We start from the raw sequence: 27,727 nt of genomic DNA, 5'->3' as shown, positions 1-27,727 counted from the left end.
AATTACAAAACTATTATACAGTTCATGTATATGTGATGTACGAATGTGAACAGTTCCTGAATGAAATAAACTGGAATGTGGTATCATCTGACAAGTAGCATTGTCGTCTAGAATATAAGTACGAAAATGTGCATCATATGTACATTTGTATGCATTTAAACAAAAAAAAATTGTCTGCCCGTCAATCAAAATATTTTTTTAATCACTCCAATCGTTGGCATGTCATCAGTTACTTCAATTATGACACCAGTGTCAAGCTTGTACTCATCACCGTCAACTTTAATCCAGCTACAACTGCAAGTATAAAGCAAACATATCATAATACACTTTTCAACATGCAGGCACACATGAAGCACACAAACAAACATGCAAACAAACGCAAGCACACAAGCAGGCATGCACAAAAACATACAACCAATGAACACAGACATGCACACACATACACCCCCCCGTGAATACACAGAGCATGAAACACAAAAGCACACAACCACCGAGTGTAGAAAGTAAATCCTTAACTACAATGCCACAAAATCACATCTAACAAGTGACTAGCACTGCTCACACTTGTGCACCACTCCAGTTGGCACTAGACCGTCAGGTCCCTACTTGAACAGCCTGGTGGACTGAAGCAAAAACCCACAAGCACACCAATCTGTAAACACACATACCTGCACACACACACACACACACCAAGCAAAGTCTCTAGCCTGCCGTCAGATGGTCATGCCGACCCAGCGAAGCTAGGCTGCCTGTGCACTAAGCAGGCACTAGGAGCTGTGCTAGGAGTTTCTGTTGTGGGAAAGCTATAACCCCGCAGTAGGGCTGTACCATCCTCATGGATGATGGTGTAGGTATCCAAAGTCCCACCTGAACCCCATCCATTAGTAAGACATGGACAGTGGTACTCTTGCTTCCCCAGTTAACACCAGGTATCCATTGATGTTACAGTTGGGTGGACTACTTTCCCAGCGGACACCAGATTCCCATTTAATAGCTGGGAAGATTAGAGCAAAGTTTTCTGCTCAAGGAAATAACATCACCAAATTGGCTCGACCCGAGCATCAAACCTGGGACCTTCTGATTACCAGGTTGATGCTCTAATCACTTGGCTATGCTGCCTCTCACCTCACACTTCTTCACCATCTGTCCTGGGACTTCTTCATCCCGGACTCCTCACCCCCCACGAGACACATCCACCCACCTAGCCTTGGAAGGCTGAGTAACCCATTTACAAGACTATTTATTTAGACTAGGTGGGCCACATGAAGGGGGATAAGCCACAAACAGTAATGAGGACCTAAGCTGAATCAACCTATTCCATGATTGCATGCAGTGTATGCAATGTGGGCCCGTGCTGCCAACCTCCTCGTGGTGGGCCTGGTAATGCACCTTTGGAGTGCAGCTAATGGCAGCAGACCTGTCCCTGACTGTGTGATGGAGATCAGGCAGGGTCAGGGTGTCCAAGAGTTGGGCTTGCAATCCAACAACTGGGCTATACACACACGCACGCACGCACACAAACACTGAGACATACTACATATAAAATTAACACATCTAGATGCAAACCTGTAAGCACTCAAAGAAGGCTGATTCAATGTTTCATTCAATCTGTCATCACACACTGCTGAACCTACAAAAAACCATGTGTATTACATATGTACATTGATAATCTGTGCTAACTGGACCAACTTCCATTTCAGATTTCCATGGTAGCTGTTCCTCATTCCTATTTAAATAACACTGGTATAACTGATGCCTCATTGCAAGAGTATATGGCAGATTAATGAAATTTCCGATTGCTCGAGCAAGAGATTTAAAGTATGAATGCTTTGCTTCAAATCTCATGGTCCAGTGACGAACCAGAGGTCCAAATCTGCAAGGTTGAAATAAATTAAGTTGATCTTCAATTTATATCTTACTGGATCATCAATCTAGGTGTGTGGACCAAAAAATGCATCTTAGGCAGAATGCTGCTGTCTGGATAAAGGGTAGCCAATCACGGTGGTGGTCATTTATTAGAGCAGCCAAGTAAGCTGCATGGTCAACAGATGTTGTAGGAGAAAAAAAGCAAATCCACAATTTCCATCATAATCAAAAAAAGCTCCCAATGCTCATCCTGTTGAGGAACAAATTCACCAATGAGATTGGCAAAATCCGTCCTAGAAGCCACATCTGTGAAGCTAAAAATCATTGATTAATAATATTAGTACACCCTTGCATGCCAACAAACCATTTTGTTTCAATGAATTGCCCTCAGACATTATTGTCTTTCCTGATACAATGCTAGGGCGGCTTTTTGATTCCATATAACCAAATTCTATGTATTCCATCCAAACGAGAGTTAAAATCATCCAGTGTGAAGTAATGTGCTGACTATCATCCACTGCAACATCAGTTTGACCTCATATTGAAGGGCACCCTCAAGGATGTCATGCATTATGTCTGGTAGAAGTCCCCCATTGCATACATGAAAATACTTCAATTCGTTTAGCACTGAATCTCTGTTGACCCCAAACTCTTTTGATTTAGCACCAGACTTGTCTGCTTCAATTAATTTACAGTGATCTTTATGGTCATTCTCATTTCTTAGTTCAAACTGCTCCTCTAAAAACTTTAGAAAAGTTACATAACTATACTGGCACAGGCTACGCACCTTTGTTTTAGAGTCAGCTTTAGATGTCATACAATGTCTGCAAATTCTTAAAGCAGAACAGCTTTCCTTAAATCCGCCTAAAGCAAGACTTCCCAAGTTGTCAGCTGATATTACTGCAAGGGCTCCTCGGACTGTCTTCTGAACTCCATGGATCACAATATCAACACCTCTCTCCTTTAAGATAAAACTCAACCAACTTTAAATAATACAACTATTACCAATTTCTTGATGTCCTCAACAATTGGTTTCAACACCGTGTCCATTCCATAACAACTGATGTAATCTGACTTGACCAATGCCACCAGCTGAATGCTAGATATTCGAGAGCGATACTTTGGAGAAATATTTCCAAGTGCAAAGTAGAAAGCACCTGTATTTCAAATATTATAATGCATATTTCTTTAATAAAATTCAATCCGAACCTAATTTATGAATCTTCACTTTGGATCCTAATGGGTTGCATGTCTCCAACTCATCAAAATACAGAAACAACTGCAGAGCCTTCTTATCAGTTCCAAATAAGGGATGTGATTTGTAAGCCTTCCCATCACAGTAATCACTGGAAACTGATGAAGACTGGTGTCCGTTCTCAATCTGAAATTACTGTATGCCAATAACCCATAAGAAGTGTTAACAAACCTCTGATAGTAAAGTACTGTTATTCAAAAGACTCTGAATTGTTTCCAATATTGGTATATACATCAGGCAATCTTGTTCTGTAACACACTTCCGCTTAGTTCCCCAACCTTTCCACGCACGATATTCACCAAGAACCACCCTTAAAGGCTCCTGTAAGACAAATCCAGTATTATGGAAAAAGGATTAATATATACTACATACAATTAGATTGAAGTGTTCCTTGTAATATTTGACTTGGTGATACTGTGTTTCTAATCCTAAAAACACATGTTCATGATGCTCAAAACATTCATCCAGGCCTTCAAAACCAGTGAAATCAGCTTGGTGCAACAGTTTGTAAACCTAAAAAATATATGACATATGCACAGCATAGATTAACATTGTGATACGTACTTCCGACTTTAAAAGACTTATACGTTGACTAATCAGGGCTGATATTCCATCAACAAGTCCTTGAATTGATGTTTGAGTGAGTTTAAACTTTTCTTTTAACCCAAGTAAAAATGTTGCAACTGTGTTCTTCATCATTTCCCGAGGTGATAGTGAATCATTATTGTTTGTGAACAATAAGTCTTGATAAGATACCCCACCAAAACTGCATTCACCACTATCAAAGTCATCATTGGGTTGCTCGTCATCTGCTGCTGAATTGTGTGCATCACAGTTATCAGACTGAGATGCAGGAGTCACAGTGTTATGCATACCAGATACATGATTCACGAACGTATGAAAGTTACTGTATGTTTGTTGACATCCTCCAATTCCACACGTAACTTTGAAGGATGGATCATGGGCATGAAAGATTTTGATATGCTTAACGTAGTCAGATATGTCAAAGCTTAGGTGTGAAGCAGCTGAGCACAGTGAACATGTCAAGTTTTGGCGTTTACGAAACATTCTAAGACAACAAAACGTCGTACAATTTACATAGATATAGAGCTAACCTTCCCTAAAGTTAAGACGATGATTTAGTCGATATAAAGTACAACACTGTTAAATTTTCTCCAACGAATGCTCACTAGGCATCAAGTATACAGTACTTTAAATAATGCACACTGCGTGTCTCGTGAGATGCCTCGTGCTAGGAGATGAGTGGTGACGAAGAGGAGACGCTAAGCTGTGAGGCCTTTGGAGAATTCCTTCTGTCTCAAGGAGTACGCAGTAGTGTTGTTACAGCGGTTGTAGACAATCGAATCAACAGCGAACTTTTTGTTGGGCTGGAGGAGGAAGATCTAAAAGAAGTAGCACCTGCTGTTGGAGATCGAATCAAATTGCGGAAAATACTAAACGAAGCTAGGAAGAATTCGGTAAGAAAATATTTGGAGCATCATTGTATTAAATCAGTTTCACATAACCAAATGTAGGCTCAAGCGCTAAGCAGTACTTTAGATGCAAGTTCATCGAGTGCTGATGTTACAACTAACTTAACCATTCAAACTGAGGTAAGAAAATATTTGGAGTGATTGTATAAATCAGAGATGAACCTTGTATAGGCTCAAATCCTAAGCAATACTTTAGATGAGAGTACATCATCATCATGTGCTGGTGTTTCAACCGAATCATCCCCCATTCCAATTGCCAGTCCTTCACCATATTCTGCAGTACCAGTGTCAACCAGTAATTGGCATTTAAACTTTACCATCCCACAACTTAGAACATTTTCGGATGCTGTCAAGGATGCTGTAAGAACTGGGGTGACAACATTCAAGGCACGAAAAGAAATAATCCAAGTACTTCGGATGTACATCACAGCTTATACATTTTATCCAAAGCCAGAACAGTACACAACTGTGTACGAAGCTGTTACAAAAGTATCCGGAGCTCTGCGATAAGGTAGATCCAGACTGCAATTGTGTAAGTCAACAGTCCTGTAAATATGTTGTTATAGTGTTCACTATAGGGATCATGGAAATTAGCACTAAGGAATTCCTTCAAGAACTTCAGAAAGGGCTGCAAAAGGGGATTGGACAAAGGAGAACATAGCATTGAGTCTGTAGCAAAGTGCAGTAGAGTTGAAAATGAAGAGGAAGTTTCAAACGAAGAGTATGATGAAACAGTGCAACAATTGGAAGAAGAGTACAAAAATAAAGTTTCAAAAAGGGGGAAGCAGAATCCAAGTGAAGTAAAGAGGTTGATGGCTTTAACACAGGGGAAAAGACAAGAATGGATAAGGACCGATTGTCCCCTAGTTTCTGATGTCGTGACAAAGTTTCCATTTTTGCAATCAAGTTTGTGGATATGCTGTACATAATCTGTGGTATGTGCACTATAGTTATATCCTTAACCATACTAGGTAAGACGAGAATTTAAGGCTGTTGCACACATGGAAGGAAGTGTAAAGGATAATATGAAGGACTGGTCGATATGGTGTGCAAAAGTTGTTGAGCTGGCAAAGATAGAATCAGCCAATAGACCGTTCATAAAGAAGCTATTGGAATCCATGCAGGTGGGTTTAGATTTACCCAAACCTGAAGGTAAGCACAAATGCAGATACACTTAAATAGCTTATTTTTAAGTTAATGCTGTTTGTAAAAGCACATGATATGGCTTACTTGGAAATATTGAGTCGACTTCTGTATCCCCGCGGATTTCCGAAGATCACTATTTTTATGAAGCATTTTGAGGTACATTATTGTACATTTCATATAATATGATCATCTCTTTATCCATACACATATCTACTTTTATAGAGGACCGATATTGATGTAGATGCTGAAGTTTCTGCCATTGAACAGACTGAACTGTATTTGGTTATCACTGGTCGTCCTGGTGAAGTGTCTGCTCAAACATTTGTGTGCTGTGAGAAGCAGGTTTTTGTCATATCAAGATCTATTCAAGATGGTGTGATGGACTTGATGGGTGTTTATTTCACCTTTGACATAATTTTCCCAAAGCACACTTGTTCCATCCTGATTTTCATCCAACATTACATTTTCAAACTGGTTGATGATCAGCCACTTCCACCTGCTACACTGAAGCTTGTTAGTAACCTACAGAAAATGGACACAACGTCATGAAACTCTGTGTGAATACAGTGTATGTACCTGTGTGTACAATTTCAACAACTTTTGTGTAGTATAATATATACTCTTGCTAGTAATTCATTTAAATCATTGTATTTCATTTAAATCATTTAATTTCATTTAAATCATTTTTGACTGTAAATAGAGGAGTAATGGAACACCTCAGGGTGTGTGCAAACACTTCTGAGAGTTATCTTGGAAACTCCTGCAAGGGTGTAATGGAACACCTTTTTAAGGAGCCTGACAATAACGGTAACTAAAACACCCCAAAAGGTGTTTCAGGAACACCCTTGTTTTAACAGTGTATGGCTATATATAGCTATAGGCTTATTTTCATACCTCAACTTTCTGTATCACTAGTAGTTAGCTATTTAGATACAGAACTAATCTATATCACTGGTAGTTATCTGTTTAGATACATACAGAATTGATCTTATAGCAGCCTATGCGTAGCTACATCTGAAGTAGATCATCAGATGTAGCTACATTATATAGTTGTCCTTTGTGATTGCAGAATTTTAATAACATATAAATATTAGAAGGTTCAATGCACAATCTTTAAGGAGTTTGTGACTACAGTGAACAAGGTAGCTAGTATATAAGGGCAGTAATCTTATAAACTGAACTGCACATACTCGATCTTTTTGATATCACTGGTTAGCTACATCTTTAATAATGGGGTATATGTGGCAAAGAAAATACAAGTGGATGCTGATGAGAACAGAAAATCACTAAGGCCTTACAAAATAGTTGAGTATTTGAATGCAAAATATCCACTACAGTAAATTAGAGTACAGCTCTATGCACTGTTAAAAGGGAGGTGTAATTATAACACAAAAATCATGTGTTATTTGCAAGTACCAAAAATGACCAATCACTATAGTGCTATATTGACATCTTCAGGTAAAGTGCTAAATTAACATCAAAAACATGTGTTAAAAAGTCATTTTATTTTGTATAATAACATGGTTAAATTGTTATATTGGCATGTCCAGTGTTCCTTTGATATTGAGGTTACACCAGTGGCTTCCTTGAATTAACACAGTCAGGCTTCCAATTTTTCTGTTCCTTTCAATGCAGTGGCTTCTCATTGTTCTCCTAGCCTTTGTTGTACTTGTGTGCTCAGGAGCCACTGCCAAATAAAAAAATAGTAAATGTACCACTGTAAAGTTAACATGCTTACATTTGTATTCTTTTTCTTCTTTCAGATTTGTTACAGCTGTGTCATCAAGGTTTCTCCTACATTAAGAAACTCACAAACAATGAACAACTGCAACTTTAATTGATGCAAAATTTGCATTAAGAATAATTGTACCTAAAAAGAAACAATGTACAATGAACCTATGTACAATCTAACAAATGTTCATCAGTCTATTAAATGTCAAATGTTTTCAATATCTGCAATTACTCCCAGCTGAGTTGCATTCAACGAAGGGCACCCTTTCGGGGTCAGCAAATATTTCTCAATGAACAAAAGGCAAGAATTCCATTGCTTAGGGTAAGCAATGTCAAATACGTAATAGCATGCCATCATTGCAACCACTGCTTTTGCAAAGTTGTCAACTGAGAACAGTATACCTTTCTCAATTGCAATAAACCATTGCCTAGTGGTCACAGAACCAACTTGCACCATGTATGGAGCATTTTCAGTAATTTCCTCAACTTTTTTGTCGATATCATCACCATCCTGTAGTATAATTTGACAACAATAGCAAATGTAGCTGTACATGTACATACCTCCAGAAAGACCAAAAATTCAGTACACTTCTTTGGCATTTTGCTGTTTAATAGCTTTCGCAAGCAAAGCAAGAGCACCAAAATATCTGGATCTATATATCAAAAATTACACTGTACCACATATATAGTTGTACTGCATGTTTACCTTCACAAATATCTTCAACTGATTTATCTTCGTATTGTGATATTAAAGGGAGAAAAGACAAATACGTTTTCCTGTGCAATCCAGCCTCCAATTTGACTTTTTGGTAAATTTTGGGAATCCAGATCTTCCAGTTGGCCATAAAACTCTTCATAGGGTCCTCCATAACGGTAATGGATGCAAAATCCACCAAAAGCTGCAATACACAATTGTATGTATGAAACTAATAGAGTACATACCATGTCAAAAGTTTTAAGGGTAGGAAATTTTTTGATAACCTCCAAAACAGACGGCTTTTTATCAACAATCCACTTGTGCTTGTTTGCACTTGTTTCAGCCATTAGTACGGTGGCCGAGAAGTGTCAGCCGCTTCGGCACAGTGAAAGCCGCTTCGGCACAGTAAAAGCCGCTTCGGCCGTTACAAGCCGCGTCGGCCTAGTGAAAGCCGCGTCGGCCTACGAGTCACGTGTTAGACGAGTCTAATTTTAAAGTGCACGTGAACCTGAACACGTGTTTGGTAATGCAATGAAAATCCTAACACGTGTTCGGTAATGCAATTGAACCTTAGCGATAAATGCCCTAGTTCCCTGTTACGGAACATAGGAGAATTTTTTTTAGATAGCTCCAAAGTTCTGGAAGCCAGCTCGGAAGCCAGCAATAAAACAGTGACACGCGGACACAAGTCCCAGGACCAGCCACGCGACCATGAACCTGAGGAAGAAAACGAAGAGCAAATCCAAGGTGTCTGTGCATAGTTGTATAGCTTACATATGTGTATGTTACTTATCTCCTATAAAATCAGGCCTGTAGCCAGGATTTCTCAGAGGGGGTTCTATATTCCCAGAAGGTGATCATAATAGTGAGGCAGCTCAAGATTTCTGCTCTAATGTCAAGTCAAGGCCAAAAAAAGGTCTCAATTTTTTTAGGACAGTCACTACACTGTTGAACAACAATTCAAGGTCGTTATATGTGTACTATCAAAGTACTTAACTTATAATAATCAGTGATTTACTGTTGAATCGTCACAGTGTGCCGAATGTTCTATTAGAGTGACTGAATATTTAAATTTTCCTCCGCCGGTCCCGCAGCCTACAAACGGGGGTTCGTCCAAACCACTTGAACCCCCCTGGTTATGGGCCTGAAAATTATCTAGTGCAGTACGCATAGTAGTAAACAAAATTTCAAATACCATGTGCAGGTTTACTTGAAAGGGCTAACAGTTTGCAGAAATCCATGAAGTCTCGTGGATCTGCCAATGACAGTTCAACAAAGAATCAAGATGACACTGTGCTGGTATGACTAGTTGTGACAATTGTTTAAATACATAGAGAATTTCGGTAATATAGATTACTGTTTGTGCTATGCAAGAAGGACGACCTGGAGTGTTTAGTCGTAAGAAAAGTCCTTATGTTGAAGTGCAGACAAAGAAGACAGAGGGATATGATGCCTTTGCGTTGAAGGCTGCTAGGAGCTGTAGGGTTAGTGTACAACGAGGACAGAAGCTGGCTTTGTTTAAGATGAATGGGGCCAGAATATTATCTGAAAATGTAACTGTGAAGGGGAAGGAAAAGCCATGGACAATTGGGAGTTATTTATTAATGATAAAAAAATCTGCGAACAGTCTAAAAATTGGAGTTGGCTGTATTGACGAAGACCCAACTGATGAAGACACAAGTAATGAGGTATAATGTTGTGTTTTATAATAACATGACTATACTTATAGCAAGAGTATGTAATGTGTGAGGGATAGTGTTGAACTACGATGTTATACTCTGTGGAGGATAAGCTTGTAGAGTATTTTTTGTTACTTCTATGTATTCATGTAATCACAGCTAGTGTTGATAGTCCACATGGCTTTGTGTTTAGCCACTGATTATAGTAGTGTAACTACAAAATTTTTGATGGGTGGGCATACATGATGTCCACCAATACACAAGAAACACATTCCCATTCATGAGAAACATTAATAAATATGTGAAGTGTATGTACACAAGATATGCAATGTTAAACCAGTGATGCTGCACATATTCAAGCAACCTAACTAGTTGTTGCCTTGTTATTGGTATTGTATACCTATGAGATTTACCTATGATTGTGGTAACCCATGAAAAAATGACATCAAATTTACATGCTACAAGATCCTGTAATACATCTATCTCCACTATTATATGCTCACATATGTACAACCCATACTCCAATAAACAACGGATCTGATAGTCACTTGCATGAATGGTACCATAGACTTGTTGATTTTGGTGTTTGTTTAATAGCTATCAGTTTTATATCTGCTGCTTACAGGAAACGTCTGTCCTGTCTCCTAAGCGCACAGGTAAACATAAACACTACTTAGTAGTATGTATTTGCATATAATCTGTCTTTCCAAAGGATACGATATCGAAGAGAGCTGGTTTTCATTAAGAGGTGTAGTTACATTTTAGTGTACATGTGCATACATACAATTCTTCCTGTAGTTGAGTATTTTCAACCATCACGTGCACGGCCACACTCAGTCAGAAGCCATGTGACAAGGCAATACATTTGGCGCTGTATATTGGGAAAGGATTTCACACAACTGGGAGTGTACCATCCTGAAGAGGATGGATATCAAGTGTACTCTATTTCCCTAAGTATGTATGAATGTATTATGTAGCTGTTGTTTTCAGTACAAGGATTTCAGAATTACATTCCCAATTTAGTTTGCTACTAAGCTCTATATAGGCTCTCCCTAATTCCTTTATAAAACAACACTGCATGTATTGCATACATGTATGCACATAAACTTGTAGAAGTTGAATTCTTATGATTGTTATGTAAGGTACAGTTTTGTGCACCGCATGTCCCAAGTGTAACGATATCATGGAAGCGTTACATTTCCTTATTGCATTCTGTGTGTAACAATCATAACAGTAGCATTCTGTGTGTAACAATCTAATAACAGTATGTATTATTCATAAGCAATTGCTGACATCCAGGATTGCTGTTTTTAGACAATTCTCAACTGTTGTCGCCCCTGAATGATGCACAGTGCAACTTCGCTGGCTATGTAGTCAAGGATGCAACAAGTGGTAATAAGGTGCATTGTTAAACAACATGAATATTTTGCCAATTATTTAGAATTAAAGATTATGTGGCAGAGTCCTACGGCTATCACTGTGCATAGCATGAAGCAGCCACTGATCTTGTATTGCATTGCTTCGCTTCATGGCATTTGCACTTACCAATGGGAAATCATTGGGGAAAGAGACAGTACACAGCATTTTCCTTCATCACCTGTGGTGTACATCAATAAAGGAGGCTTGTATCAGTGTAAAGCCTTGTGTAACTCAGATGTGGTAGTTGGGAAGATTATTCGAGTTATTGTAGATGCAAGTAAGCTGTTTAAAGTACCATGCTTTACTGAATAGAAAGCTTTGGGTATTCACCGTACATAAAATCCACGCGTCATGATCAATATCATGCCTTTTTGTCCTTTATACTTGATGTTTTTTCTAGCTTTCAACTTGTACACTGTTTATATGCTTTCTATAATAGGTACTGTAGATAGTGATTCAGAACCGTCAGTCATATCTCAGCCTAAGAAAAGGTTTAAGGGTAAATACATGTTCATTCTTTGGTTTTACAGCAATGAATCTATGCTGTTTTATAGGTATCGAGTATGTAGAAGAGACTGTGACAAAACATTCAGTGATTGCAAATAATGGTAAATTGACGCACTCTAATTGCATCTGTATCAAACAGTATGTTATCCACCTAGTTATACTGTGATACCATCATTCAACTTTTTGTTTCACTACTTTTCATTGTATAGATCCTACTTCATTTTAGATTTAAATACTTATGTATTTATCCAGGCCCATGCAGTTTCCAAAGTCAACGTAAAAGTGAGTTTTGCATATACTGACATGCATTGAAAGTGGTATAATATTAAGGCAGTTTCTGCTACCATTCTGAGGAATAAGTAGAAGGCACAATCAACAGTGAATTCATTTTGACTTTTGAATAACCATCTACCGTAACATTTTTTTTTAAACGTTAGAATGCTCTGGAGAAAGACATTTGTCGGGTGCAGCTTCTGATGACACCATAGGTAGGTTACTGGTCTGAGAAACCCTTTGGGATGTACTTGCATTGCAACACAGTGGAAAACTGCATGCTTCATAAGCAATATGGATTTGTTTACCCCAACCCTTTTTTTTTTATGTGACCACTCTGTACCTTACGGTATGATTTTTAATTATATGCAGATCTACCTGTGCTCCCTCAGTTTCGCAGTAATCAACCGCCACGTAATGATACTCGAAGTATGAATTGTCTTTCATTCGCAGGTAAATTTATGGTACGGTTTCTTGTATAGGTAAAGATCTAGTACCTGTTGCTAACTCTGGTGGTATGTATTTCAATACTGCTGACTGATGTTTAGTATACTCTACCACATAGATCAGGATGTTTTATTGGGGAGCAACCTTATGACAGATCATAGTGAAGATGCTAGTATGTACATATGCCTGACTCTAGTATGCTAGGTCATATTGGCAGCTATGTATACTTGAAACTAAGCCTATTTTAAACCCTACTACATAGCATTTGGACTGTATAAATACATTATTTTTATGCTCTCTTGGATTGTTTTCTCGGTCTTACATGTGCAGGTGTGGCGATTACGGAGGGAAACTTGAATCCAGCTGCACCAGAACAAAGCGGTGACAAAGGTGGGGCAAACTACGTACTTGGTATGTATGTAACATATACTTCTTTACAAAAGCAGCCAATGGAACTAACGATTTACCTATTTATGGTACTGTATGTGTTTGATTTGCTTGGTCGTGTGTTACTATAGTCCCTATTTAGTACCAGAATTCTCTGAAGAGGACATTGTACAAGCATCACAAGGCTTTTCAACCAAATTGGGGGAGGGAGGCTTTGGCCATGTCTACCTCGGCACCATGAAGGGAACTAAAGTTGCCATCAAGAAATTCACCGATGTATGTAGATGGAGTACATGTACCTTATCATGCGTACTAACATCTCACACAGACTATAGCTGTAGCTCATGCTGCTCAATTGGGAATGCATATCCCAGAAAAGTTTACAACTGGTGGACAGCTAAACTGTGAGGCATGGGCACTTACAAGGTATAATGGTCGGGGGGGGGGGGGGGAGATCCATTCAGTAAATTAGAATACTTTACAAGGTTGCACATATTATCAAAATACTGAAAGTGTGGTCGACCCTAATCACAGCATTATGTAAATACAATATTGTCATCATTATATGCCTTTGTTTAATTAGATGTCGTCACAAGAATCTTGTTGAGTTGATGGGTTATTGCTCAAAGCCACCTATGCTGATTTACGAGTTTATGGAGCAAGGAAGTCTTCATCAACGGTTGTTTAAGGTACACATGGTGCATTAAGGTCTACATCTTACAATTTTGTATTTCTATTTTGCTTTGTAGAAACCTTCATTAACCTGGAGGCTAAAGTCAAAGATTTTAATAGACATTTGCCGTGGGTTAGCATGGCTTCATTCGGCCACACCACCCATCATGCATGGAGATATAAAACTGTTTGTACAGGTGGTATATTGCTGCATTTAAAATTCCTTGTTTGGTAGGCGCAACATCTTACTTGATGAAAACCTCCGTGCAAAACTGGGAGACTTTGGATTCTCACAGGAAATCCCCCAGTTGATAGCTGGAAGATCCGTGATCACCGTACCCATGGTGTCCAGATCAGCAGGGTACACAGCTCCAGAAACAGAATATGCACATGTATCAGTGAAAACTGACATGTACAGCTATGGAGTGGTATGAAAACTTGCAATTAAAGATTGTTTGTGTATAGTTAAGCAATGAATTCATGCAGGTAGCTTTGGAGTTATTTACAAAGAAAGTGGCGCATGACAAGAAGAGAGATGACCCGAAATTGGTATGCTAGATACACATGTGCTGCTTGAATGTATTAGAATTCTAGTAAATTTAATATGCAGTGCTTGGGTATGTCTGTTTATGCCATGCACATGCACGCATCTGTACAGTCATCTGCTTAGGGCTTTGTTATCATGAACCACGATAGTGGTTCATAGTAGGGACCACACAGGAGTAGGCGTGGCCCACGAATAAGAATCACCCGAAAACCAGCCTCGTTTTTCCCAAACAATGATAAGTCAGTATTGGTTAGTTGAAGCTAAGCCCAAACAACCCTTTAGATCCTTTCATCAAGTTGATACAGAATTTTAAACATTATTTATTAAACATAATTTTCTACTGACTTCCTGGTGCCTTCAGACAAGCATAACTCGATAATGGCTAATGCTATGGGCTTGATTTTTTCACTGTTTGACGTCGCTTCAGCCTGAGAGGTGCCTTTTGGCATACCGCAGTCCATACAATGCATCCTTCATGGACTTACCAGTGTCCTCCTTTGTGTCCCATTAATTTTTTGCTGACAGCTAAATGGTGCACGTGTGATGGCTTCCCTTTCGCAATGGAAAAAGTCCATATTTTCGTACACGCTGATTAGAATGTAGAGGTGCTTTTCAAACAGTTCTTGATTCGTAATGCTGTGTAACGGGTGGAGCATAGCTGACAACGAAGCATAATGCTACTTCACTTTTCAGACAATATCTGAGACGCGCATAGCCATTTATTTCATTTAATGCTGTATGCGTGGGTGCACCAGTAATAATAATTATTTTGCATAAAAAGTTAACAAACAAGTACACAAAAAAAATGAATTTTCAACTAGAGTAGGGACCATAGTAAGATCGAGAAAAAGTACTGAAACAAGCTAGAGTAGGGCACAATACTATAAATCACAGCTTGAGCACGGTAGGGATATAACCCTTCTTATTGTTTTACTGTGATTTTTAGTATCATGTCCTACTCTAGTTGAAAATTCCAATTTTTGTGTACTTGTTTAAATACTATGTCTTAATTGTGTGTGGTCAGAATTTCTGTCATTGTTAAAATATTGTTGTGAATAGCTTGGACCATGAAAGTTAATAATATAGAACTTTACATTGTGTCATGAAGTGGATTATAACCAGCAGAAATAACCACGTCAAAGCGTGTTTAAACTCCTTTTACCATATAAGTGCGATGGTGGGAGTTGTAACATCACTGCAAGCGTTATTGGCAGGTGCCTTGCTAACTAAGATTCCAGCCATAGCAATCGTTTGCTATGTATCAGAATTATTTGCTACAAATATACTTTTAAATTTGATCCGATGGAACAATGCATCTTACACAATCATGATCTGTTTAAAAAGGATCTGTTTAAAAAGGTGGTAGTAAAATGTGACCAGATTTTGAAAAATCAGTGCTTATGTCACAGACAGAATTATACCATTCATTGGGTTGCCGTTACGGAGGCTATGCATCTGCTGAATTATTTCACATTATTTCTGATAATTCAAGGCATAGAAAATATTACTGTGAAGTTATAAGTTCCTCATAAATACTTTACTGTCAAATGTGACATTAGAACTGATTTTCCAAAATCCGGTCACAAATATTGTCCAAGAGAATATTTCGCCTTGAAAGTTTATAATGACGGAAATAATTTCAATTTTTCCAGAATGTGCGCCACATACAGTATGTAACAAGGGTATTTCCTACTCAGACCGAACATTATGATGAAGAGAGGAGGTCACTGGAAGGCTACCGCTCCATAGCTGATGATTCAGCCGATGATATTGCCCCAAACCTCCTACAGCTATACTATAAGATTATTGAACAGTGCCTCCTCAAACACAGCAAGAGGTGTTCGAGTGACCAAGTAAGTTACCTATAGCATGTGCATACTGGAAATTACTTATTCAGCCATTGTTGTTAAAGGTGATGGAATGGTGGTCAGAAACAAACTTTTAATTGTTGAAAATGATATTTGCACTTTAGTACATCATATTTGCACTTTATGCTTACATTGCTGAAGTAGTTGCTGAGAACATTGAGCATATAGTAATACCTCTATTTACCAGTTCATCTATTAACTCTACTAAAGTGAGGTAAACGTTGCGGCAATTGTCATGAGTAATTCCACCATGTGTCAATCCCAAAGCACTTTGTAAGATGGTGGTAGCAGATGTCTTGAAATCATCTGGATAAAATGTGGGAGATGAACTGGATTCATTCAGCATGCACGTAACCCATAAATCAGTGTCAAATGGTTGCAATTGATCTTCTACCCCTGTAAAATTACATGCTGACAGAACATCTACAAATATGATACCTTGCAATGCTGGCATGTCAAATAGATCATCGGGACAACCATGTGGTGATTTAATGCGTCTATTTTTTCTGATTGGGTGAGAATTCCAATCAGCAGCAAAGCTATCTAGATCTTTCTGCAGCAGATTTGCAAATGAAAAGGCAAGTGTGTATCTGAAATCACAAAGAACACAGTTCACATATGAAATTGTTTTTGTAGGGGGGATGCACACTTTAACCCTTAAGCCCACATGATACTGAAAATACATGTACTACTTACAAAGAGCGTGTCCTCAAGCGAAGACTTGTAACTTTTAAAATGAACTTCTATGGCTATGCAGTTTACGTCATTCTACTGTATTAAGATTAAAATCCTAGCACTAAACTGCACCCAAAATGTGCCGTGTAAAGCTCACAGACTCTTTCCCATTCCTTTATAAAATAAAATATACCTCAGGGGCAGTCCCTCCTATCACCTTTGGACCACTTTCATTTGATGCGCAGTTAATTTTGGCATGAATATGCAATCTCAGAAATTTTGTGTGTTTAAGGGTTAAATCTTATTTAAAATTTCTTGGGATAGCTAACCTGTGAATGGTGTTAGAATGGTCATAAAGTCCTTCAGACTGAAGTCCCTATGCAAAACAATGATATCCTGAATATACATGCATGCACTACACTATATACAGATCACAAAGATAAACGCACAAAAAACCAGTAAAATCAAATGTACGGAGGAAGAGATTACTTAAGCCACAGTACCTATGTGAATAACCATCCATGGGGCAATGTGCCCGTATTATTTACATTATGAGGTTGCTGGAATTTATTGCATCATCAATTCATCATAATAAATATGTCATTGAATGATCATGTGTTGCACCTACATTTGTACCATATTATTCCATGGATGGAGATATCAAAACTTCGTAGACAAACTATAGGTAGATACTGCCTATGACCTGTACGTGTGATTGTCAAGTTGCACAACAAAATAGGCTAACATTTTAGAATCTTTATGTAATAAATGATACGAGCACATCATTCCTTCAAAAATTTATAAAGTACCAACTATACAATATGTGACCAATCAGCTGAGCTCAAACCCAACTTAATGCATTTTGTTCTCAAATTTCATCTTATGACTTCATTGTTATCCTACAGTATATGGGAAACAGTACAACAATCAATTTGTACAATCACCGTGCTGAAGGTATAGTCTATTTTACTGTTTTCTGAAGCAAAAAAAAACATGCATAAGATTTTTGTAACATACAACTTTTACCCTGCATATTTCAATGTGTTGTTATATTTGAAAAATGGAAGCAAGTCGAGTTATTGCTCAGCATGTCAGATATAGGACATACTTTACATAAATCTATCCACCAGTTGGTCTTAAACCTTCGCAACTGTGACCACCATGCCTCTATCCTCTTGACAATGAACAAAGATATAAACAACCATAAAACCATGGATAGAACTCACAATGTTAGCTGTTGAAGGTCCATATATAAAACTCCTGGCACCAGACAAACAATCTTCATGATCCATTCGGAAGGCAATGTGACATTTTGCAACTAGGCAGTTTTCAGTACCATGGTCAGCACGTACCACCCTTGGACAACCTATATCAATAACAACAGCTGTTGGCTATACTTTATGATATAAATAGTTGTGTTTTGTTTTTTCATATAAAACTATTTGGCATTTATAATATACAAAGGAAATCTGAGTGATGTTACCTTTCGATTAAAATCATGTACCACCATTCATTAAGTATGTGACCCAGTCTGACAATATCAGGCTCATCGCCCATCACAGGAAGTTTGATATTTTGCCACAAATACAAAGGTACATGAATGAACTATCAAATATCAGCAGCACAGTCAGCCAGGATTCAGTGGTCTGCTTCTTCTGGCTGCTTTTCCCCAGTCCTGTGGCGAGCTGCACTAGCGGTCTGGTGCCTTCATGAAGCCCCATCAACCAGGAGATGGCTGTGTGTGGCTGTGCAGCTACGTGGTGTTGGACAATGAGCTGTTGTGTAAATTTCCTCTGTTTTTGGCTAGTTTTGAGCCCTTAATGGCCCATAATTTGACCTTGTCCATCCCAACACCTCGCCATTTAATTTTTTTCAGTAAACTTAGTGCCACCACCAGCCCCCTCCCGCCCTCCCAAGTTGAGCTCGCCTGATACAGTCAACCTTGGTTTAAAAACTATCTAAAATGACGGGAAACTTAATAGTTGGGTGCTTGTGAGATGGATGCTCTAGAAGGTAAGAAAATGTAGTAAAACGTGTGAAATTATCACTGGCATAGCTCCAGCCTTTAGCGAGCTACAACACTTTGAATACTTCAAACCGTCTTTTCTCAATACTTTGAAATAGGCGATAAGCCCGGTTTTGTCAGACCAGGTCACATATATGAGTACATGTACATGATACCTTTAATTGTTTCAATGCTTTCTAGGTAATGCCTAGAAATGACTTTTGGATCATGATTTGTTGGAGAGAGCTTTAACCAAATCAGTTTCCTTGAATACCTACAGAATAATTAAGAGTAGGTTATAGGCAATTCACCCTATAAGCACAGCACACGACAACCAAAATCAACTCCCTTATGCAGTATATACTACAAAATTTAAGTTACTGTACAAGTTCATGAGAATACTTTACACATTCCATTTACCCATCGATGCATCCATGAATTGTTAGTCCATATGGACTCAATTTGTCATATCCGTCCAAATGCCAGATGTAATTTGGACCCTATAACAAGTATGGATATATCTTAAACAGCATAGATGTTCCATTGTGTACATACTATAAATCACTGCAAGTGCAACAACTTATGAAACTCTGTAAATGATCTGATGCACTAATGAGTATGCATAATGGCAAGCAAAATAATTAGTAGAGATAATGCAGTAAAAGCATTGAAACAATGCATAATATTTGATTGCATACATTTCAACTCCTATTTTAGCCACACGCTTACTTTGGAATTGTACAATCTACGCTTAAGTCTCCTTTTCTTTCGTAGTTTAACACCTTCAGGATCTATTTGTCTCATAATTCTCATAACTGTATCTCTACAAGGATACCCTTTATACTACACTGATACTCTTTGGAATTTAATCTGTACCTCCTAACAGGCAGCCTGTACTTGCTGTATAGAATCCTCCAAACAGCCCGGTATCCTCGAAGTTGATTTGAGCAACTTATTATTGACTACGTATAACATACAAACACAATGAGTAGTCATATTATCACAAATATATCATATAAAGGAATCCTTGAATTGGTGGATTTGCCTATGGACCTACTGTACAGTCTACAGTGACCAACTATATAACTAAATACTCAATAGTATATGTCCAGAGGGACCCCTCCTCAAGAAATTATTATATTACGGTATGGAAGAAAACTTTGGCGAATCAGTATTTTGGCGGAAAAAACTTTGGTGATTTGATGTGCTGACACTAATAAGGACTCACAATAGCAATAGCAATTCAGTGGGAAAAACTTTGGCGAATCACAAGTCATTCACTAAATTCGTCAAAGTTTTTGACCGCCAAAGTTTTCTTCCGTAAGGTATGTTTATGAGTGCACAACAGGCCCCTATTACTGTATGTTGTCCTGTACTACCTATACTGCATGACTGCAGGCAGTGTAGGGACAGTGACTCAGGGTCAAACACAGAGGAAGCTCCCTTGGAAAAGTAAAAATACTCTAATAGAACAGTCAGGATTCAAACTAGAAATAGATTGAAGTGCTGCGGATTATTCAAATCTCAACAAATGGCATAAGACACGCAATCACTATAAGTGGAAACCCATAGATCTGCCACAGATGTCTGATTAGCTTGTAATGTATATATTCTTTTGGCAATGGTGGACTCTAGTGATGATTCTCTCAAATCAACCAGTTTGTAACATCACATGACTGTTCTAATAACTCTAAAGGCATCACTGCAAGATCAATTTAACTTCACAAAAATGAAAAGAGTCAATCAAATCACTCCGGGTTCTGTACAACCAGAAAGGAGAGTGCCAGATGAGCAAACAAAAACCTGACCATTTGTAGTACTGCCACAGTAAACAAACAGCTTGTACATGTAGTGAGCTATATCCACATTAGCTTAGTAAGGCAATAACCTGCACTAACATCAGTGTAAGTGTAGGTTTCCAGTTGGTTAGCTAGATGTGCACATCATGGCAATATGATATGCCGGAGGAACATTATTGTGTAAACAATGCACAGGGTGTGCAGAATCACCTTGTTTGAAGTCGTAAGGGTTATTTTTTACCAATTTCCAAGACCTCTCCCTTCAAAAAATCCTGGATCCACCCCCCTAGTGTCTACTTTCTCAATAACAGAAATTATACAGTGTATAGGTTCACTGTTAGGTCAAACGTTTGCTGGCCTTTATATAAAGTAGCCAAATAACCAACTTCAATCAGTGTCTTTACTGTCTCGTCAGGAGGGTCTGGAGAACGCCTCTTTAGACCTAGTCTTTTCAGTTGTCGCTTTAACCAGGACATGCTATAGAATGTGTCATTAGAAATTGACCAGATCACAAAACTCTCTTACCTTCTGTCAATACCATGTATTAGTTTTAAGCGTTGCAGTATAGCTTTGTATTGTCTTGTAGAGTAAAACAACTCAGCAATAACTAAAAAAGATATGTACATAAACAACTAATTGGTGCAACATAATATTATAGTGCATGATGGGGTATGTGACTATAGTAATTCACAATATCCTTTCAGTGCTAGCTACCATACAGCGCTAATTATGGGGAAATTGTGATTTTGCACGTACTCGAGGTATTATATAGTAAATAAGACCGACCAAATTTAGGCATATTAAACCTTGATGTCAATGGTCTGGGGGCAACATAATGAGTAGCCTTTCACGTGATATATCCAAATAAATAATTCTAAGCAATTAAAGACTATCAAATTCTGGCTCTGGGTCATACTATGCTTACTGTATATGATACACGAAGAGAAATCACCGAGTGGTGAATAGAATGGACTCCCAATACAACTGCAACCAGAGAACATGGGAAAACGGCTATTCATGGTTAATACACTAGCATACATATATGTAAAAAATGCTTTCGTACAAGTCATGCTTACCGTCATCTATAGAGAATTCTTTATCCTCGTCCTGATCCATTCGTTGTTTGCGTGCTCTTTTCTTATTGCAGCTCACCAATACGCAAACGATTGTCACGTGAGCATAACAATATGGCGTGGCCGACGCGGCTTGCACTAGGCCGACGCGGTTTGTACCGGGCCGCAGCGGCTTTTACTTTGCCGAAGCGGCTGACCCTTCTCGGCCACCATACATTAGAGATGAAAGGGCACTTTTAGATTTGGTTTTCTTAGACAGTTGTTTCTCTAATTCTTTTAAATGCAAATCATACGTTGCGTCATCTAGCAATGCAGAGGATTGAGGACATGAGTGAATTCCTATCTTCTTCTTTTTAGTAGGTGGAGAAAATTCAAGTCCAATAGAAGAAGAACGTGGCTTGCGTCGGATGTTGCGGAACCGAGTTTCCAAGCCCTTAGCCCACGATCCCTACCATATAGTTATAAGTGTACAATAATATGAATAACATACAACTTACAAATCCTGTGCCAGTACTATCCTTCTTTCCGTTAAGTAGATTAGTGACAATTTTTTTGGCAACTATGTTATACTGATCTGCTGTAGGGTACTTGCAAAAATTAAGCATCTTTGCTGTAGTAGCTTGTGTGATTTCTGCTCTAGCAGACTTAGACATTAAACCAGAAGACAAAACGCCCATTGTACGCTCTGAAAATTGAGTTGGTGCAGTGAAATTTTCTTCCCATCCTTCAAGGTAATCTGGCACATTGGATGTTATGCTAGCTTGCACTGATGGTCCCTTTAATAAAAAAAAGGAACCATTATTAAGCCATTTTAAAGTAATAGCTTTTTGTATTTACCTGATTCAACTTCTGGCTTGCATCTACTACGGTAGAATTTTGTGTATCAACTTCTTCTTCATGGGATAGAAGGCTCTCTTCCAGCTCTTCGCCAGCCAAGTTTTCTGCACTGTGTGGTTGTAATAAATCTTCCTCCATGAACTGCATAAAAGGTTGTGATTTTATACAGTACTATGAAAACATATGCCTTACATTTTCAAGGTCTTTATGACTGCCAGGTACATCTGATAACTCGCACGACGACGACGACAATGGCGAGGACAATGGAGAGCGTGGTGTACAAGTAGGCACGGTGGATGTTTCTTCCTTCCGTCAATCCTTCCGTCTATCCTTCGAGCCTCTGTCGCCACCCCCACCAGGGCATACATTCTCCTTTTCTACATCACGAAGGCTAACGATAAGCTGCTGCAATCTTTTTCGGTCGCCAAGTGCCACTACACCCAATTCTAGCATATCTTCTTTATCAAGGCTAATCAAAACTTGTTGGTCAACTTTATTTTCACGAAATATGTCTACTACTGTATCATCAAAGCCAGCATCAGAAAGTAACCTGCACATCGTTTCAACACGTTCCATCATGCTGCTCTGTGATCAAGTAGTCTGGCGGCGCCCGACCCTTACTTTTATGCAAAGTGACGGGCGCCGCCATACTAGTGTGTGCCTTTCCGGATTTCTTAGGCTCGTCATACTGATCAAATCATCAAGGGTGTCATTTGAGAAGAACAGGCAGGATTAAACTCGTGCATTTTTAGTTGTTCCGCCGTCTCTACTGAATTGATTCTAGTTAACTATATGCAGTGCCATCTTTGCGAAGATTTCTCTGTGCCAACTCGTCAACTTTTAAACCGTCACATTGGCAGAGTACATGGAAATTCTCATAATTTCCATATGACATGTGGCTTTGAAAATAGCAGTGGTACTCGTTGTGAGACCACCTTTAACAATTTTCACACCTACAAAAGGCATCTTAGAAAAAAACATCGTGGGGAAGTAAGTGAGTGCGAACAAGAGGAACAAAGACCAACTGGAAGCAGTGCCGATTCTGCAGAAGACTTGTATAATGATTCGCCTGAGGAGCCTTGTCATTCGCCTGAGTCAGCGCCGCTAGATTGTCCCCCACAGTCCTTGGCAAATAATAAAACTAATTTAGAAAGGGAAGCAGCATTGTGGATATTGAAGTTAAAAGAAGGGAAAAGGCTAACTCAATCAGCTGTTGATGAGATACTATCGGATGTTACTGAACTATGTACTAATGTTGTTTGCCAGCTTGGTGATGACCTGCGTGCTATTTTAAATGTGAATTCTGACGATATTCCCGGCCTAAATGCACTGGTTAATGAAACTTCGCCATACACATCACCTTTTGCTAATATTAAGACACAGTATCTTCAATTGTCTTATTATAGAAAATACCTTAATTTTGTGGTAAGTGATTTTGTTATTAATCATGATGTAAATTTGGTTGTACAGGATCCCATACAAATAACATTAGGAACATCCTATATTTGGACTGGTGAGGGTCAATCACGACGACTAACAGAAGTTGATTAAAAGTTCACATATGTACCAATACTAGAAGTTTTGAAGAACATGCTTAACTGCCCTGCTGTGTATGAAGAGGTTTGTAATCATTAATCAAGTATTATAGCTAATATGGTAGAAATCTTAATAAATGTACGCATGTGCATGTTTCTAAACAGTTATGTTCAGTTCAACCTTTGTATAATTTCAGATTATGAGAGGACATCAACGTTCTGATGAATTATTGGAAGATTTTTGTGATTCTCCTAAATTTAAATGCCATCCTTTGTTTGGTTCACATCACAATGCTCTTCAAATTTTCTTGTATTTTGATGAATGTGAACTGTGCAACCCACTCGGCTCCTTTCGTAAGAAGCACAAAATAGGTTAGATTTTATAGGGTGGCATATTTTTCTACTTTGAATGACCTATATTTTGCAATAGGTTGCTACTACTATACAATAGGAAACATACATCCGATGTACCGGTCTACTTTGGAAGCAATTCAATTATTGTGTTTGGTTGAGGCCCCACTGCTGGAAGTTTATGGACATGACAAGATATTAGAGCCAGCCATTAAAGATATCAAACAGCTAGAAAAGGTAACTCTTTTTTATTGTGTATACCAGAATACTTCAATATACTTTGTTGGCTGTATATAGGGCTGTACTTTTAGTACATGTGAAGGCTTGGTAAAGTTCTATGGAACAATCGCTACAGTTTCTGGAGACAACCCAGGAAGCAGTGCTGTGGCAGGATTTAAAGAAAGCTCAGCTGCTTATAGACTATGCAGACAATGTTTGACAACAAAACCAGAAATTTAACTCAAGGTATGTTTTAGAATTTCTCACATGTTGTACATGGAGTTTAAATTAACAGCTAGGTTATGTTATAGCATGATCATGTGAGGATGTGCTTGAAGTTTACATGTAGTACCTGATCTAGTATATAGTGGGAAAGTTTAACCAAAGAGAAGCTTGTGACCCTTCATGATAGGCCTCCATTCATCTACCGAACTCATCAAACTTTTTCTCCAGGAATCGTTGCTGTTATATACACTGTAGAATGTACATACACTACTCATAGAACATGATTGTATGATAATTTACATTTGTAACTGATTTCTTCAATGTTTTTGTTAGTTTCATGAGAAATACTTCGATCTTCGAACACCACTGAGCCATCAGCACCACTGCCAACTTTTGAAAGACAATCCTACTATCAGAGATCATTACTCTAAGACTTTTGGAGTTAACAGGGAGTCAATTCTCAACTCATTGATGTATTTTGATGTAGCAGATGAATGTGTGGTACCCGATGTGATGCACGATGTGTTAGAAGGATATTTGCCCTACACAACTAAGTTAATGCTAAATTATTTCATAAGGTATTTTGTATGCTATTTGTTTGATACTGTGTGCTACCAATAGTCCCTTCTTCTATTATGAACACCTGATACTAGAGTAAAATGTCACTATCGCAAAAAAATGTATTCTCCCTACTTTCGTTCTATCTATGTACAGTATACCCACTTTTAAATTACATTGTGACGATGGTTGGGGGGGCTATTTAAAATTTATTTAAAGTATAGTCATTTTTGTGATCATTCAAGTTTGTTTTGTCTCTTAACTAGTACTAGGTTATTCAGCAATGATGATATAAACAGTCTTATGTCCAACTTTGATTATGGATTTGAAGCAATATCTATTCCTTCTCCATTGACATCAACTATCCTTCAGTCTGCTGATAAAACTCGTCTTGGACAGACAAGTATGCCAGGTTAAATTAATTGGTCGGATATTCTCATAATTATCTAAAATTAAGTCCACATGCCAATTTTTTACCAAGCATTTTTTGTAATGTGTACATATTACAAAACATTGGTACTTCTGGTTGATGAGCAAAGGAATCAGCGTGTATTGTGACTGGGGAATCTTAATTTTAGTGCAATGTGTGGTGATGTTTCATAATACTTTTGTGATTGCCTATGTGTACAGTTCAGTATATGGAAATAATTCTTACAGCTTCACAAATGTGGACACTAGGAAGGATGCTTCCTGTGATGATAGGACATTTTATACCACAAGATGATGAACATTGGGTCCACTATATACAACTACTGGACATAGTAGATCTGATATTTGCACCAACTGTAAATCCTGAGACTCCTGGATATTTGGAAGTTTTGATTGAAGAAAACCTCGAACAATTTGTCACTCTGTACAGAGAGTCCGTGTTGCCTAAAATGCATTTCTTAATTCATGTTCCACGTCTCTTGGCAAGGTACACAATTTGTATTTATTAGGGTGAATGCCTAGCAATCACTTATGCTTTAAAAAAATTGCCATATTTTCTGGCTAGCTATATACAATTGTTCATGTATACTAATTCCCTCTGATAGTTGGTAAGGTTTCTCTCAAAGAAATTTGTAATTACATCTTCAATAATCACCTCATTGATGACACTGTCAACACTTAACTTACAAAAAACTTTATGAGGTCACATGCAGCATATTATTTTGCATATTAATGCCTGTGTCAAGTCTCTGTTTTTTTTTTGCAGACTTGGACCTTTGGTGAGGTACTGGACAATGCGTTATGAAGCAAAACACCAATATTTTAAGTCTCTAGCAACACATATGGGGAATTTCATCAATGTAACTTTTTCACTTGCAATGAGACAGCAGTCATACCAGTGCTATGTGTTAAATTCTGATTCAGGATTTTGCTTTAAAAGTCAAATTATAGGGAAAGGTAACATTAATGTTTTCAGTTAAGTCTTTTATGCATCATTATACTGTACAGGAGAAAACATTACAGTGCAAGCAACAAATTTTAAAGATCAACTATCATCTTATTCCTTAACTGAACATGACATGGTTTTCTGGTGAGTATATCAGTAGCCTGAAAATAATACTCAATGCATTATAATTTCAGTACACAAACTGCTGAGGTTTCTGGTGTGAAGCTAAAGACAGGAGTTGCTGTTGTCTTGAGTGCAGAGGATAAATCACATGCCAAGTTTGGTATAGTAAAAAATTTGTTCGTGGTGGACAATGAATTGATTTTGGCCTTGCATGCCCTGGAAATATTGGAGTACAGTGTCCACCACCACTCTTGGATTGTCGAAGAATCTGACAGAAGATCAGTAATGTCAGCCAAAAGTATTCCTAGTAGACAAGTGCTTACACTTCGACCAATAAGGGATACGTTTTTAAAACAATTTTTTGTTACATTGAAATATTCTCTGTAAAATAAAAGGTCATGTCATACAATTATTTAAGTCATTTTGTGGATGGCTAAGTACAATATTATATGTATCAAAAAAAAAGTTGCACACTACACGTACATACATTAATTTTACATATAACACGATCTGTATAGCTGATCATTCTGTATCAATGTCAATAAATGAATACTATCAATACAGAAACATTATCAGCAATGCATTGCCTTTTGTTCCATTTGTTCAAGGCTTTTTTAATTAATATGTGTGGAATAGTTTCACGACGGTCATCAATTTCAGTGTTCCTGGCAATCTCATCCACTACTTCTTGTGAGTTCATTACGTCCCACAGTCCATCACTTGCAATGACCAAAAACTTAACCTTGTCATCTAAGTATCGCATGTGTACATCAGGGATAGGTGAAATCAGAAAATCATTAGTCTCAGTGACACTCCAAAAATCACCAATACTTCGGGTCATGTTGAGGAATGGGATGCTTTCAATGCAGTGTTTTTTGCAGGCATTGCTACAACCTTCTGGGTCTCTCTTCCTTTTCCATGCAACTCTTGTGGTGCCATTATTTTGCGTCACCAAGGTCCCTCTT

The 27,727-nt window shown here is 38.1% G+C and overlaps 8 protein-coding genes and 1 long non-coding RNA gene across 16 annotated transcripts in view; 3 read left to right on the top strand and 6 right to left on the bottom strand.

Annotated features, from left to right (window-relative positions):
• Positions 1 to 27,727, bottom strand: part of LOC136245645 (uncharacterized) — an 85,705-nt gene that overhangs the window by 13,572 nt on the left and 44,406 nt on the right. The window lies entirely within an intron of this gene.
• On the bottom strand, positions 67 to 1,651 carry LOC136245663 (uncharacterized). The gene is made up of 2 exons (XR_010696048.1): positions 1,567 to 1,651; positions 67 to 294 (listed from the first exon to the last, which is right to left on the bottom strand). It is a non-coding gene; the product is annotated as an uncharacterized lncRNA (long non-coding RNA).
• LOC136245661 (uncharacterized) lies at positions 1,686 to 6,615 on the bottom strand. The gene is made up of 10 exons (XM_066037153.1): positions 4,237 to 6,615; positions 3,686 to 4,190; positions 3,494 to 3,634; positions 3,293 to 3,442; positions 3,076 to 3,247; positions 2,872 to 3,023; positions 2,654 to 2,827; positions 2,231 to 2,611; positions 1,920 to 2,180; positions 1,686 to 1,873 (listed from the first exon to the last, which is right to left on the bottom strand). The coding sequence occupies exons 2-8, from the start codon at positions 4,187 to 4,189 to the stop codon at positions 2,348 to 2,350; spliced, it is 1,557 nt and encodes a 518-aa protein (XP_065893225.1). The 5' UTR covers position 4,190; positions 4,237 to 6,615; the 3' UTR covers positions 1,686 to 1,873; positions 1,920 to 2,180; positions 2,231 to 2,347.
• LOC136245662 (uncharacterized) lies at positions 4,213 to 6,423 on the top strand. 2 transcript variants are annotated; one of them, XM_066037155.1, is made up of 6 exons: positions 4,213 to 4,599; positions 4,657 to 4,734; positions 4,786 to 5,520; positions 5,586 to 5,766; positions 5,828 to 5,916; positions 5,983 to 6,423. In XM_066037155.1, exons 4-6 carry the CDS (start codon positions 5,616 to 5,618, stop codon positions 6,307 to 6,309), a joined length of 567 nt encoding a protein of 188 aa, XP_065893227.1. In that variant the 5' UTR covers positions 4,213 to 4,599; positions 4,657 to 4,734; positions 4,786 to 5,520; positions 5,586 to 5,615; the 3' UTR covers positions 6,310 to 6,423. The 2 variants fall into 2 exon arrangements, with proteins under 2 accessions (XP_065893227.1, XP_065893226.1); XM_066037154.1 differs by lacking the exons at positions 5,828 to 5,916; positions 5,983 to 6,423 and having other exon boundaries at positions 4,786 to 5,774.
• LOC136245863 (uncharacterized) lies at positions 7,184 to 8,535 on the bottom strand. Its single transcript, XM_066037325.1, has 5 exons — positions 8,434 to 8,535; positions 8,198 to 8,390; positions 8,053 to 8,144; positions 7,499 to 8,002; positions 7,184 to 7,447 (listed from the first exon to the last, which is right to left on the bottom strand). Exons 1-4 carry the CDS (start codon positions 8,533 to 8,535, stop codon positions 7,697 to 7,699), a joined length of 693 nt encoding a protein of 230 aa, XP_065893397.1. The 3' UTR covers positions 7,184 to 7,447; positions 7,499 to 7,696.
• Positions 8,540 to 16,141, top strand: LOC136245446 (uncharacterized). Of its 4 annotated transcripts, none has more exons than XM_066036965.1 (25): positions 8,540 to 8,935; positions 9,393 to 9,487; positions 9,541 to 9,876; positions 10,493 to 10,523; positions 10,580 to 10,615; positions 10,666 to 10,821; positions 11,182 to 11,259; positions 11,309 to 11,563; positions 11,726 to 11,785; positions 11,841 to 11,894; positions 12,046 to 12,075; positions 12,231 to 12,281; positions 12,439 to 12,495; positions 12,549 to 12,581; positions 12,632 to 12,685; positions 12,844 to 12,903; positions 12,960 to 12,989; positions 13,043 to 13,176; positions 13,229 to 13,326; positions 13,484 to 13,589; positions 13,650 to 13,759; positions 13,808 to 14,000; positions 14,059 to 14,121; positions 15,817 to 15,972; positions 16,032 to 16,141. In XM_066036965.1, exons 1-25 carry the CDS (start codon positions 8,746 to 8,748, stop codon positions 16,062 to 16,064), a joined length of 2,499 nt encoding a protein of 832 aa, XP_065893037.1. In that variant the 5' UTR covers positions 8,540 to 8,745; the 3' UTR covers positions 16,065 to 16,141. The 4 variants fall into 4 exon arrangements, with proteins under 4 accessions (XP_065893037.1, XP_065893036.1, XP_065893038.1 ...); XM_066036964.1 differs by having other exon boundaries at positions 12,957 to 12,989; XM_066036966.1 differs by lacking the exon at positions 12,231 to 12,281 and having other exon boundaries at positions 12,957 to 12,989.
• LOC136245447 (uncharacterized) lies at positions 16,041 to 21,751 on the bottom strand. Of its 2 annotated transcripts, XM_066036969.1 has the most exons (12): positions 21,543 to 21,749; positions 20,992 to 21,073; positions 20,853 to 20,943; positions 19,544 to 19,629; positions 19,397 to 19,490; positions 19,088 to 19,167; positions 18,844 to 18,941; positions 17,889 to 18,028; positions 17,771 to 17,836; positions 16,992 to 17,038; positions 16,426 to 16,577; positions 16,041 to 16,383 (listed from the first exon to the last, which is right to left on the bottom strand). In XM_066036969.1, exons 1-12 carry the CDS (start codon positions 21,580 to 21,582, stop codon positions 16,115 to 16,117), a joined length of 1,245 nt encoding a protein of 414 aa, XP_065893041.1. In that variant the 5' UTR covers positions 21,583 to 21,749; the 3' UTR covers positions 16,041 to 16,114. The 2 variants fall into 2 exon arrangements, with proteins under 2 accessions (XP_065893041.1, XP_065893040.1); XM_066036968.1 differs by having other exon boundaries at positions 16,041 to 16,577; positions 21,543 to 21,751.
• On the bottom strand, positions 21,715 to 23,330 carry LOC136245862 (uncharacterized). Its single transcript, XM_066037324.1, has 4 exons — positions 22,569 to 23,330; positions 22,377 to 22,517; positions 22,037 to 22,315; positions 21,715 to 21,987 (listed from the first exon to the last, which is right to left on the bottom strand). The coding sequence occupies exons 2-4, from the start codon at positions 22,512 to 22,514 to the stop codon at positions 21,715 to 21,717; spliced, it is 690 nt and encodes a 229-aa protein (XP_065893396.1). The 5' UTR covers positions 22,515 to 22,517; positions 22,569 to 23,330.
• On the top strand, positions 23,055 to 27,157 carry LOC136245514 (uncharacterized). 2 transcript variants are annotated; one of them, XM_066037043.1, is made up of 11 exons: positions 23,055 to 23,801; positions 23,847 to 23,996; positions 24,109 to 24,283; positions 24,342 to 24,499; positions 24,560 to 24,727; positions 25,040 to 25,284; positions 25,531 to 25,667; positions 25,922 to 26,180; positions 26,460 to 26,650; positions 26,702 to 26,783; positions 26,834 to 27,157. In XM_066037043.1, exons 6-11 carry the CDS (start codon positions 25,178 to 25,180, stop codon positions 27,147 to 27,149), a joined length of 1,092 nt encoding a protein of 363 aa, XP_065893115.1. In that variant the 5' UTR covers positions 23,055 to 23,801; positions 23,847 to 23,996; positions 24,109 to 24,283; positions 24,342 to 24,499; positions 24,560 to 24,727; positions 25,040 to 25,177; the 3' UTR covers positions 27,150 to 27,157. The 2 variants fall into 2 exon arrangements, with proteins under 2 accessions (XP_065893115.1, XP_065893116.1); XM_066037044.1 differs by lacking the exons at positions 23,055 to 23,801; positions 23,847 to 23,996; positions 24,109 to 24,283; positions 24,342 to 24,499; positions 24,560 to 24,727 and having other exon boundaries at positions 24,746 to 25,284.

Source organism: Dysidea avara, chromosome 15, assembly GCF_963678975.1.
Source record: "Dysidea avara chromosome 15, odDysAvar1.4, whole genome shotgun sequence".
NCBI classification, from domain to species: domain Eukaryota; kingdom Metazoa; phylum Porifera; class Demospongiae; order Dictyoceratida; family Dysideidae; genus Dysidea; species Dysidea avara.
This window is presented reverse-complemented; position numbering and strand designations above follow the sequence as displayed.

What these genes read in the sequence shown, in the direction of transcription:
- LOC136245661 (XM_066037153.1), bottom strand. Translation starts at nt 4,189, where the DNA reads ATGTTTCGTAAACGCCAAAACTTGACATGTTCACTGTGCTCAGCTGCT. An exon ending in TTGAGGACATCAAGAAATTG is followed by an intron (nt 2,828 to 2,871) that starts GTAATAGTTGTA and finishes TTTATCTTAAAG; the next exon opens with GAGAGAGGTGTTGATATTGT. An exon ending in AAGCTGACTCTAAAACAAAG is followed by an intron (nt 2,612 to 2,653) that starts GTGCGTAGCCTG and finishes ACTTTTCTAAAG; the next exon opens with TTTTTAGAGGAGCAGTTTGA.
- LOC136245662 (XM_066037154.1), top strand. Translation starts at nt 4,381, where the DNA reads ATGAGTGGTGACGAAGAGGAGACGCTAAGCTGTGAGGCCTTTGGAGAA. An exon ending in ACGAAGCTAGGAAGAATTCG is followed by an intron (nt 4,600 to 4,656) that starts GTAAGAAAATAT and finishes AACCAAATGTAG; the next exon opens with GCTCAAGCGCTAAGCAGTAC. An exon ending in ACTTAACCATTCAAACTGAG is followed by an intron (nt 4,735 to 4,785) that starts GTAAGAAAATAT and finishes AACCTTGTATAG; the next exon opens with GCTCAAATCCTAAGCAATAC.
- LOC136245863 (XM_066037325.1), bottom strand. Translation starts at nt 8,535, where the DNA reads ATGGCTGAAACAAGTGCAAACAAGCACAAGTGGATTGTTGATAAAAAG. An exon ending in CCCTTAAAACTTTTGACATG is followed by an intron (nt 8,391 to 8,433) that starts GTATGTACTCTA and finishes TGTGTATTGCAG; the next exon opens with CTTTTGGTGGATTTTGCATC. An exon ending in AATTTTTGGTCTTTCTGGAG is followed by an intron (nt 8,003 to 8,052) that starts GTATGTACATGT and finishes ATTATACTACAG; the next exon opens with GATGGTGATGATATCGACAA.
- LOC136245446 (XM_066036964.1), top strand. Translation starts at nt 8,746, where the DNA reads ATGCAATTGAACCTTAGCGATAAATGCCCTAGTTCCCTGTTACGGAAC. An exon ending in AGTGTACTCTATTTCCCTAA is followed by an intron (nt 10,822 to 11,181) that starts GTATGTATGAAT and finishes TGCTGTTTTTAG; the next exon opens with ACAATTCTCAACTGTTGTCG. An exon ending in ATGCATGGAGATATAAAACT is followed by an intron (nt 13,760 to 13,807) that starts GTTTGTACAGGT and finishes CTTGTTTGGTAG; the next exon opens with GCGCAACATCTTACTTGATG.
- LOC136245447 (XM_066036968.1), bottom strand. Translation starts at nt 21,582, where the DNA reads ATGGATCAGGACGAGGATAAAGAATTCTCTATAGATGACG. An exon ending in GACCTTCAACAGCTAACATT is followed by an intron (nt 17,837 to 17,888) that starts GTGAGTTCTATC and finishes TTCATTGTCAAG; the next exon opens with AGGATAGAGGCATGGTGGTC. An exon ending in GGTGGATAGATTTATGTAAA is followed by an intron (nt 17,039 to 17,770) that starts GTATGTCCTATA and finishes TGTTTTGCATAG; the next exon opens with GGACTTCAGTCTGAAGGACT.
- LOC136245862 (XM_066037324.1), bottom strand. Translation starts at nt 22,514, where the DNA reads ATGGAGGAAGATTTATTACAACCACACAGTGCAGAAAACTTGGCTGGC. An exon ending in CAAGCCAGAAGTTGAATCAG is followed by an intron (nt 22,316 to 22,376) that starts GTAAATACAAAA and finishes TTTTTATTAAAG; the next exon opens with GGACCATCAGTGCAAGCTAG. An exon ending in ATAGTACTGGCACAGGATTT is followed by an intron (nt 21,988 to 22,036) that starts GTAAGTTGTATG and finishes ACTATATGGTAG; the next exon opens with GGATCGTGGGCTAAGGGCTT.
- LOC136245514 (XM_066037043.1), top strand. Translation starts at nt 25,178, where the DNA reads ATGTATTTTGATGTAGCAGATGAATGTGTGGTACCCGATGTGATGCAC. An exon ending in ATGCTAAATTATTTCATAAG is followed by an intron (nt 25,285 to 25,530) that starts GTATTTTGTATG and finishes TCTCTTAACTAG; the next exon opens with TACTAGGTTATTCAGCAATG. An exon ending in GAACATGACATGGTTTTCTG is followed by an intron (nt 26,784 to 26,833) that starts GTGAGTATATCA and finishes TTATAATTTCAG; the next exon opens with TACACAAACTGCTGAGGTTT.